Below are 11,910 nucleotides of genomic sequence, written 5' to 3' on the forward strand. Positions count from 1 at the left end.
AGATCTTAATTGACGTTGATCATATATACAATGAAATGGGCATTATCAATACACTTTTTAGCATAAAACATAAACTAATATAGAAATAAACCATTACGAAAAACCACAAAACAGATTTAAAACATTTTCCTTACAGTTGTAAAATAAACATATATTTTAAAATTAATACCCAATTATTTCAAACTGAATATTGACATCCATTGTGAAAAACTTGTCAATTGAATAAAATAGATTATTTAAGAGCCACAAATAAAATTTTCTTTTTGAATTAGTTATGGAAGTAATATGACCGATTTCTGGAAGTTTGTTAAAAAAAGTTATGCAATTTACCATTTGGGATGTTCCAAATTTGGTCAATCCATGTTGAGGAATGTCAAGCAAGCTTATTTTTATTTTATTGTTTTATATTATTATTTTATCTGCTGTTTGTGTGTATGAACCTGATTTCTAATAAAAACATTTCTGAGGTTTGCTTTAGTGTATTATATAATATGGTAAATGTAGAGATTAATTATAATAGGTAATCTTTTTTGGATGGTTAACAGATCTGTGACTGCTATACAGAGTGGCCCCATAAAAAGTGCATATTCTATTTATTTAATGAGATACATTTTGGAATAATGTATACCTAATGTAAAGAAAGTAATGTTATATACAAAATGAAACGGTTTTAATGTTCCCATCAGCTATTGTAGTGTTATCTGATATCTGTGCACTTGACCAACCCAAAATTGAGTGTTTATGAAGATAGCAAGAGATATCAAACAGGCTGTGATGTCATTAGCTCATATTACATCATCAGTGTAAATTACCACTCACTTACGAATATGTCATCTCATTCTGCACCATCATTGTCATATCTCCTTTTCATTGCATCTGGCCCCAGTGTAGTATGCCATTTTATTATAATTTCTCCAAAAAATGTTTTCACCCAATAAATTTTGCAAATCAATTTGGTTTAACAACATTGGTTTTTTAAGTAGTCTATAATGACCTGTTTCTAATGTTATATAACATCTATACCATATTTAGATTATACTATGCTAAAAATACTTTAATAACATAAACTGCATATTTCTGTTAAGCTTGCTTTATAAAATATTATTTCCTTAATATTCTTCACTACAGTTTTAAAGTTGACAATTTCTCATTATGTATCTATGAGGCCTACAAGTACAACTGGCATTAAAAACAATAGTTTTAGTTTAAAAAAATTGTCTATGATAAATAAAAAAACAATCACTTATTCTTGTTCTTGAACTGTTCTCAGAATTAAGTTTATTAGTGTCCATGAAAACGAACATAATTAAAATTCCACAAGATAAAAAGATAAGATACTCTTAAACTCTTTTCATCGTTTTTAATGATAATAAACTGTAAAACCTTATATAAAACAGTGAATCATGTACTCAAAAAAATATTACATTTGGGGTTATGCAACCGTTTACACATTTTAAATGTAATTTACTGTCATATAATAATCCAGTTTAAATATAAAAAAATAAATCAATTTCAACATGAAATTTAAATTAAATATCCTTGTACTTCAGAAGGTGACCAAGTTAGTATCATAAAATTTACTTTCAGACTATTAGATTTGGCTGTAAAAATTACTTCAATCTCAAGATAAACGTACAGTAAATGTTTCTAAATGACTTGAAAAGAGATAGCAAAAATGAAAAGTAAAAGATTGATAAAAATGTCCTAATTATTTATTTCATTTTTTTGTTTCTATATATGATAAATCTATCATAGTTTAATATTGTATAATTTAAATCTATCATTAGTTGAATTAATTTTAATCTGTGGCAATAAACTACTGCGACGGTTTCAAATCTGATGTGCTCGTTGTACCATGTTGGCACCACTGCATATACTTATTGCTTCAAAATGTTCTAGTTAGTCCCTAATTAAAGTGTATCATATACCAAATTCTTAGCTTAAATCAATGTGTTATATAAGCAAAGTTGAATACATACAGAAATGCTTTTTAAAGTTCTATAAGTTCCATTGGCAGTAAAAAAGCGATTAACAACACTATAAAGTGGTTATTTTAATGGTAAAATGTATTAATTTTCAAATTATATTTGTTCTTTTTATGTATAGTTGTTTTCTTATGCATCAATGAACAACAATTAGTATATAAAATTTTAAGATATGTTATTGATAATGGACAAAGAACTGGCTATTACCAAACAAAATTTCTACCACAAAATCCATGTATGCATGTGAGGCTTGTTTTGTAAATTTTTGTAAATTTAAAAGTGTAATTCACATTCCTTTGCTATTCATTTGATATTTTTTCCTTCATGACCTATTCAATGTTCAAAATTATTGGGCTGATCAAGTGTACACACATTACTACTGTAATTCAATCTTATATTGAACTTATAAATGATTATGTTTCAAGTTAGTCTGGTGAGTTCATAGCTACACTTAATTAGTCTTTAGTTTATTTATTGTGTTATATTTATTACTTAACTTTCTATCTCAAGATATTTTTGTGACCTGAAGAGGAAGATGGATTGGAATCCTCAAATAAATGGTTACTGTCCGAAATCCTGCTGTTCATTCAAATCATCCATTTTTAATAATATAATTTGAACAAAAAAGATTGTAGTATTGTGTTTAGATATATGTCCATTAAATAATATTTTCTAGACTCAATATAATGTCATGATTTAAATGCATTCTAAATAAAATGTTATGTTTCAGTCTTTAAGGATAAAAACACGCCCTCACCTTACATAGAAGACCTTAAGGCACTGGGGGACACAGGAGAGTCACAGGGTGCTGCCAAGACCGACCATGTCTACATGGATGCCATGGCTTTTGGCATGGGTTGCTGCTGCCTGCAGCTCACTTTCCAGGTATTCCTTAACAAAACACTGTCAATAAATCCATAAACTTTGTTCTTGTTATAAACTGTTGTTATGACACTTGTCCAGAGCTATCTCAGAGTTGGCAACTGGTACTGAAATTGTGATGAGGGCTGGGAATTTTGGGAAAATATTTGGTTGCATGGAAAATATTCAACTGTAGAATAAGACATACATATTCACTTAAAAACATAAACATACCTTATCCTTTTTACAAATATGCAGAGGTTTCTTAAAGTTCTGAATCAGCTAAATATTCTCTGGGCAATTATAGATGAAGCAGCAACACTTGGTACATCATTAAAACACCTACAATTCTACCTTCTGAAGTAACTATTGATTTTCTGTCATAACGGGAGGAGTGAACATTTTAAAATGATAACAAAGGTTGAGTAGTACATAAAATTAAAGGGCTCTATTAGGAGAAAACAATGGCACAAATGCGATCTCAAAAGATTCACCCTTTAAAAATAGCTCTGGTTGACAGTTTCAAAATATTATAATGTAGGTTCTATTGTATAGATGGCTTAATAATCTTTTCTTTGCTCAAGTTGGGAAATTTAATCTTTGTACTTACGTTCTGAACCTAAGAAATAATTTTAGGGTAGTTAGTGATTCTTCAGATAATTTTGGGCAAAATATTAAACATAAGCATGGGTCAAGATGTACATAATTTTAAATGGTTTGTCTAGCAGAGATAAGTACCGCAAACAGGGCTAAAAGAGGGATGTTTATTTACCAAATATTTTTAAATTACTCACCTCCAGTAATTTGACAGTTACATACAGGGAAAGATGCACATCAAAATATTTACGGAATTTTGTTGGACAATTGAAGGAATCCATTCTTAGTTTAAAGTTTGTCATTGATAATGGGAGGTTTTGTATGATAGGATTTTGGACATTTGCAATCGTTATATGTTACAAAATGTATAACACTATGTTTCCAGGGTTGAAATGTACCCTCTTCACCAGGTGTAATAAATTACTCAATAAAAAAGTACATAAAACCTACAACGTGTGCAATGGATGGCCACTAAAATTTCTTTTTAATTATATCCGACAACAGCTTGAAATTCAGACAGGAGAAAATTAACTCAGCCATTGTCACTGTACATAAGTCAATAGCACAAACGAATATCACACCCGCTCAAACAACAGTGAATCACTAACAAAAATATCAATGTTGGCATTTCCTGTGGTATCGCAGCGTGTCATCTGAAACAATTAGACAGGAAGACGATGCGATGGTTGGATGGGGAAGGGTAAAGGCAGCCACCTCAAGCCCTATGTTTTGGTCTTAGACCTAAATGTCATGTCATGTGTACGAATTTTGTTGCTTTAGGTTTCTTTGATTGTTACAAACTCTTTAGGTTTCCTTGTTAATTGTTTTTTTAATGTTGGTACCCAAAGTAGCCAAACCTCAACCAAAGGTTGACTTAGGGATAGTCTGTTAATTTTATATATAAAATCTTAGGTTTGTATTTGAAGAAATTCTCCGTGTGGTGTATTATATGACTTTATTTTCTTTAATTAGCTAATTTTCAGACCAGCAATGTTTAGCAGTTTTAGGCTTCTTCACTAGCCCGTTTTTCCCTATTACAAGAGCATGTTATATTGTAACCACAATTTTTCAGTCCTGTGCCATTTTTTTGTTTGGTTTTTACAAGACTTTCTATAAGAGTGTTTTGTTTTCAAAAGTGGTTCTAATATAATATTATATACCCACTCTTGTAGTTTTCTCATATAGTCCTAGCACATAAGGAATTGTACATTTTTCTTTTGTTTCTTTTACTTGAGGTTTTTTACTTTTTCTTTGCACATATGACAGCTGAGGTTATCAACTTTTAATAAGATCTAATTCAACTTTTTTATTTCTTATTTTAACCCATCTTTGTCTGAAATAACCTATTTAATCTGTCAAGTCAAGAGTATGCGACTCCTCATTTCACCGATTTTTGATGGAGCGATTGAAAATTGGGATATTGGCCCGTGTGTTTTCTTACAATAAGCTACAAGGACTTTTGTTTTAACAACTTCTCTATTTGGTGTAAGTATATTCAGACATCTATTTGTGTAGTTGTCTTTTATGTTTTAGAGCAAACGATATCAAAACGTTTATAAATCGCCTGAGAATAATACAAAATTATTTTTTAAGAATTATCCTTTAACAAACCAGAACAGCTAGCTTATCCTTCCTCTTCACATACCTGAAGCTTCTACCAATATAGCACCTTTATGTGTATAAAGTTTTCAAATTATTCTGTCATCGGAAGTGGTAATCAAGGCACAGAAAACTTTTTTCAACGCCAGAAATGCACAAAATAATATTTTTTGCACTCAAAAAGTGAACAATTCATTTTTTAAACAATCATTTCAATAGCAGGTCCAACACTTTTAATTGATTACCCTCTGAAATAAAAACTTGTAATAGATTTAAATTATTTTCAAAATTGACTCAGTTGGCTGTATACTCAAACCGACATTGATAAACTGTAAAATATTGATTTTTATGTCTTAGTATAAATTATTTGAAAGTATAAAAATACTTTCTTTTCTTCTTTATAGTGATTTTTTTCTCATCTGTTTTATATAAACATTCTCAAGTTGTCATTTTTAGTTAAGGAAATATTACATTATGATGGTATTTTGTTGTCAGTAATATAATGGCTAAATTGTAATTATACTACGTGTAAGTAAAGCAGACGCCTCACAGTTCGGCTCTTAATGGGACTGGGCTCAACCTAGTCACACTACTTGTAAACGTGACCAGGATTTAATTCCTAAGTTCTGTAACTTGGTTTGTCATGTACAGTTTTGTTAAGGAATATCATTTATTCATTTTAATTTCATTCATAATTATTGTTTTAAAGAGTTACATAACAAAGTTTCAATGATGTATTACAGATAATTTATTAACAACAAATATTATGTGGTTCAGTGTAACAGTATAATACAAATTTGTCACACAATGTACTTTTGTTCAGTATTGTATGTTATCACAATACATCTACTTGGTTCTCCATTTGTTTGCAGGCATGCAACATCAAAGAAGCCAGGATACTTTATGATCAACTGACCCCACTCTGCCCTATTTTGGTAAGTTTGACTGTGAAATGTTTTTTGAGATGCAGTGGAATGTGGATAATTTGAACCACAAGGGATCAATAAAGTTTTAAAAACCAAACAAAGTATTATAAAAAGTATTGGAAACAATTATTGAAATTTCATGGTATTTACGTGTAAAAGATTTTTTTTATTGAAATGGAAATCACATAATGTTCATAATTGTATTAGCCGGCTTTCAATACTTTTGTTTGGGCTCCCTGAATAATGAGATAAAGGAATGAATTGCTCAATCTAGGCAAAGAATAACAAATCCTTAAGTATAACAGTGGTTTGTGGTTGTGGCTGCACTATGTGGTTTTAATGAATTCTTTTCCATCCACCTGTTTTGGTTAATTAAAACCTTGAACGTACACATTAACCTTTTAGAGGCCATACAAAAATATTCATGTTTAGAAAAATTCAATTGCTCTATTCAAATAAGAGTAAGTGAAAACCACAGGGTATGAGAATATGTATACTACTGTATATATTTTATTTGATAAAAAAATTTAAACTTAATTTCTACACCATATATTTATTAAATTATTGTTTTGTTAAATTTGATTGTTGTCAATCAAATATTGAAGAATTGTAGCTTATTATAATATGTGAAGAATAAATCATAAAAAGCTATAATTGTTAGTAAAACCCTATTCTATGTTTTAAAAAGGTAATAGTTGGTTTATTCATTGCAACATTTTTTTAAATCCACATGTGGTTTGTACAAGCACTAAAAGTCTAGTAAATTTGAGAAAATATATTTTATGTATATGTTCTATCAAATTTTAAACAAATCCTTTGTATTGCCAAGTTTATTGTGAAATTAGTTTTATTAACCCTTTGAAAAATAAAATCAATGATGTAAAAACTTTCCTAAATATTTTCTCTCAATGCCGAAACAGCCAATCTGTAGGATATGGGGTTAATTCACCACTTAATTAATGTATTGTGTTATGTTAGTAGCCAACAAGATTTTGTAAACGTTTACAGAAACTATTAATAAAAAAATATTAAAAATAATTTTTCTCTAAATATTAGTTTTCCCTCTTCTGTAAAAGAAAAATTGATTTAACCATGGGAAGACATAGTGCTGGAACTTCAATATAATATATAAGTGATGTATTATATAAAAGTATTTAATGTTTGACCAAATTTTATATTTAAAAAAATCTATCGCACATTGCTTTCAATTTCACACATTGAACCATAGGCCTATAACAATGAATTTACTCGTATAATGGCCTTTTTTTGTAATTTTTTAAAATTTTGAAAATTATGAAGACATTGTTAAAACCTAACATAGTAGCCTATATATCAAATTAAAGAGAAGATCACACAGTTTTGGAAAATATGCCTGTTTATGATAAAAAATAATTATCTGAACAAAATTATGGGAAAAAAATAAAATTTGAAAAATTGTAACTTTGTACAAACATTTTATTTTCCAACCACCTAATGTTCTATAATTGTGTTTTTTATATTAAATTAAAAAGAAAGAAAGGAAGTATTCATCTTAGTACTTACTAATGGAAGGCCTATCATGCTCATACTCAGTATGATTATGATAGGCCATGCATAATCATAACAATATCTCACGTCTTTATCATTAGGCCTAACCTCAAAATCTGGGTCAGGATCATTGTCGTTGAGAAACTCACTCTGCGATCCAGAATCATAAGTTTGATCCAAGATTCTTTCAAACTGAATCACAGATGATATTTTATTTTCATTACAAATAGGATCATCCTCAGAATCTGACAGCATATCAAGTATCATACGCACCATTTCTTTGTCTCATTTTACACAATGATCAAGAAAAATAAAACTTGTATCACTATGAAACCTATCAAAATAAACTAAACCATCACTAAACTAACATTTATCACTTTATTCAGTAATAGTGGAACTTTGTTTACAAACACACTCCAGACAACAACAATGCTTGCATCATTGCGTCGTCAGCCAGTTAAGAGACTAAGCAGTTGTGCAATAATAGTTCAAAATATTATTTTTACAGTTGCACAACTGTTAGTTGTCATAAAGACATATGAATATAAACAAAATAACAGGAAATGGTATGAAACAAAATAACCCGATGTTTTTACCAAAAACCTAAATGTATTGAATTACCGGTGCCCGAGTATAAGTCGGGCTCCATATACAACGGCATGTGCACTAGCCCGACCTATACTCGGGCTCTGCATTCAATATGTTAAGGAGCAAACAGTATTGCAGGCACTTACCACGTTATGTGGTATCCATTAGCACATCAGTAATAAACTTAAAAAAGGAATCTATTTACTCACCTATTTTCTAAATTTATATTTCTTCTATACTGTTATTATTATTGGTACAGATGTGCTTCAAATAACACACTGTTTGATGTTGTAACTAATGTTTTACGTACAAAGTTAGTATTTACATAAAACATCAACAGAAACATTAATGCAATAAATGGTGTGTCAGATGACAGCTTTTTCAACAAAATGCTGGAGCTAGCATCTGTAAGGCTTGTTACAGGCTTGTTTCATATGACATTAGGATGGTTTCATATGGCAGTAAAGCAGGTTTAAGATAAATTTTGTTCCAAAAGTTCTGGCAATCCATGGAGACTCGGGTCTCAGCAATGCTGCCAACATTTTCTGAATGACTGCCAACACCAACAGTTCTCTTTCTAACAAAGTTTTTTCATGCAGTTTTGATTGATATATAGAGACTTGACAAATCAAAAAGGTAATCATAAGAATACGACAGACTTTTTTTAGTCCACTAACTAATATCTTCAGGTCGGTTTATAATAATTATACATGTTGTTTTTAAATACATAATATATCTCTCAATAAAAAATAAGATTTTGTCATATGTCATACAAATATATACAGTTGTGCAACTACAATAGACAATTTTCTTTATTTCACATATTCATAGAGAACAGTACAGTGCGTCAATACATGAGATAGTTAAAGAATGTTTACAATTTACAATGCTACAATTTTTTATTAGACTCCCTGACATTTGAATCTATGATATCTCAGTTTGAGATTTATCCATAGTAAATAGGGATGTTACTCTGTCGTGTCTGTCAATAATAAACAACAAAAATTGTAGAGATAAATTTTCAGTATTAAAATGAAAAAGAGTACTGACCTTACCTTCATTAATCCAATTTGTTTTATTTTGGTAATTACTGATTTCGGGAGCACCTTCCCATTCTCAAATCACGTCATCACATTGTAGTTCTCTAATCAAAGTTAGTAAATATGCACATATTACTCGTTAACATGGAAGATAAATGTAATTTACATGATTAATGGATACAGCTGGCACTAACGGCAGCCTCACCTGTACACCGAGGCATGTTGACGGACGTAGATTGCCGTTGGACTGTCATTTCTGGCTCTGTGGATTGTCGCACACGAGAGGAGAGGGGCTTGGATCCGTTATGCAATAACAAATTTGTCATACCCAAGTCGCGATATGACTCCATAGATTCCTACCTGTCAGAGCAGGGTGAACCGTGAGTAAAACATTAATTTATAAGTAATATTTTTTAACCCTTATAGTGTTACAGCTTATGGTGTTCTGTCATCAAAGAGTGCCCACAAATTTTATCCAGAATACAGTAATTTAGGTAAATAATACAAATATTTATTTTAATAGATAATTATGTAGTTTTTCATTTGTTTTGTTCAGTACAATTCTTGATTTACAATGTCAGGACGAAGAACTCTTGAATCATGTAGTCTGATCATTCCAAAAGCTAGCTGTCTTCTAAGCGTTTCCACAGATTAAAAGTTACGATATAAAGTTGTGATACCATAAGTTATTAATTATTTATATCACTTCTATCAAGTGTCTATACATACGAATCCACAGGTCAAAGAAACAAATACACTGATCATAGCCAAGTAAAGGCAAAATGTACACTTGTTTTACTTTCATAATGTACATCTTGTAAACTCGAAACACATCTCTCTACTGATGTCATTTATCTGTAAATTTCTTTTAAGGTACTTGTGTATCATTTAAATAACCAATATTATAATTATTTTTTTAGATTAGCACTCACAGATGTTATCTTCAACTCAATTGGCACATTAAAATAATGGCCATTAGGTGGTATCTCCATTTCTTGGTTCAGTCTGTGGTACGAATCATAAATTTACTTGTCATTCTTCCTGGATGTTATGTTAAATCTGTTGTAATTTCTAGCAAAATCAATCTTTATTTATAGCACACAATTTCTTATTCTCTTCTCGAACTGCTGATACTTGAAACACTCCTCAAAAGCTCTAATTCTGCAACAAAAAATGAATTTATTTAGAACCAAACTATTTCATCAGGGCCAACTAATTTTGATTTGAAATCTAACAGCATTATAAAATTAAAGAACGTTTGTATAGGTAAATATTCTACTTAAATAGGAATTGAAAGGTGACATAAAATTGGTTTTAGATACAAGATCAGCTCACTAAACATAAATCTAACAACTGAATAAATCTGTACTTAAAATCAATGAGAGGACGGGAGAGATTTAGATGATGAAGGAGATGGTAGGTCGGAAACGATCAGGAGAGAGAAGAAAGTTACTAGTAACATGTGTCTTTGAATAATGTGCTGACATCCATTCAGTTATTTTGTCCATCTACTTCAGTTCCGTGTAATACAAGTCCATCCTCTTTCTGTCAAACTGCTAGAAGTTATTGAAGTTATTAAATTCAATTAAATTCTAATAACTATTATATTTAAATAAAACATTTTTTATAATACATCCTCTCAACCTCCTACTTACAGTAAAAAGTAAACTAATGCCTCTGCCATTGTGATAAAAATTGAACCCTCTCCCAGGCATTTTTTCCCAATTGCCTTATCGAGAGTGTGGTGCCTAAGTCTAATCGCCACTAACTGCTGTGTCATTGTTCTCTATTTTGCGCTCCTATCAAATGGCTACTTTTGGAATTATTATGGAAATATCTATTGACAGTACTGTTGTCTTCATTTATTGGATGTTTTTATTCCTAGTGATGTCTAGGAATAATATATGACACGTTCTATTGACTGTGATTAACTGTTTTTGATCAAAATTTGTTTCCAATTTATTTTGCTATCCATAGTTATTAAATTTATTTGTAACTTCTTGCAGCTACTGTTTTGCTGGCATATTTTTATGTAGATTTTGCAGTTCTTTGTACAAGACCTGTAGTCTTATTTTAATATAATAATACAAACAAACATTTCTTATACAAATGAGTATTTAGTTTACCTTATAGACGTTAATTTTTCAAATACCACCATATTATGGAGAAATTAATAATATTTACAATGATGTATATTATGTAACATGTTAGTTTGAATATAGTTGTTAAAATAATAAAAACACAAGTGTTTTCTCCCGGAGCGGCCCAACCAATTCAGCGTGAGACACATTACGGTAATATAACCGGAAGAGGGTTAAAGTTCTATAAATGATATTACCAGTTATAAAATGAAACTTATAGCAATATAAAATTTAAACATTTTCACATAATATTTTGTCTTTATATATTGTTCTTTTTATACAGCAGTTAATAATAATTAGTATATAAAAATGTAGTAGATATGTTACTTATAATAGTCAAACAGTAACATAAAAATTCTCAAACAGGATGAGTGATATGAACAAGAGCTAGCAGATAAGAGACATATGATTTTGTATGTGAATTTAACAATAAAAATTAAATTAAAATGATCTGAGTCTTGGTTTTCTTTTGGCCTTACCTTAGATATACCTAATCAGAGTTTAGGTTTTGTTTATTTAAGTCAGTACATTGTCCAATGTTAAAATCTGTTTCTGCGTCACGATAATTCGACCGAAAGAGGGTTAATAAAACCCGTAAAATTAAACATGGTCACTAAAAAAGTTAAAACTATCTACCAAAATAACT

The 11,910-nt window shown here is 29.9% G+C and overlaps 1 protein-coding gene across 1 annotated transcript in view; it reads left to right on the top strand.

The window, feature by feature from the left end:
- The window catches only part of LOC124359551 (glutamate--cysteine ligase), a 58,612-nt gene that overhangs the window by 30,726 nt on the left and 15,976 nt on the right, over window positions 1–11,910 (top strand). The window contains exons 5-7 of the mRNA XM_046812386.1: window positions 2,716–2,870; window positions 5,915–5,977; window positions 9,307–9,503. Of these exons, the coding sequence (XP_046668342.1) occupies window positions 2,716–2,870; window positions 5,915–5,977; window positions 9,307–9,503 (415 nt within the window). The remainder of the gene's footprint in view (window positions 1–2,715; window positions 2,871–5,914; window positions 5,978–9,306; window positions 9,504–11,910) is intronic.

This window comes from Homalodisca vitripennis, chromosome 4 (genome assembly GCF_021130785.1).
Source record: "Homalodisca vitripennis isolate AUS2020 chromosome 4, UT_GWSS_2.1, whole genome shotgun sequence".
NCBI classification, from domain to species: Eukaryota; Metazoa; Arthropoda; class Insecta; order Hemiptera; family Cicadellidae; genus Homalodisca; species Homalodisca vitripennis.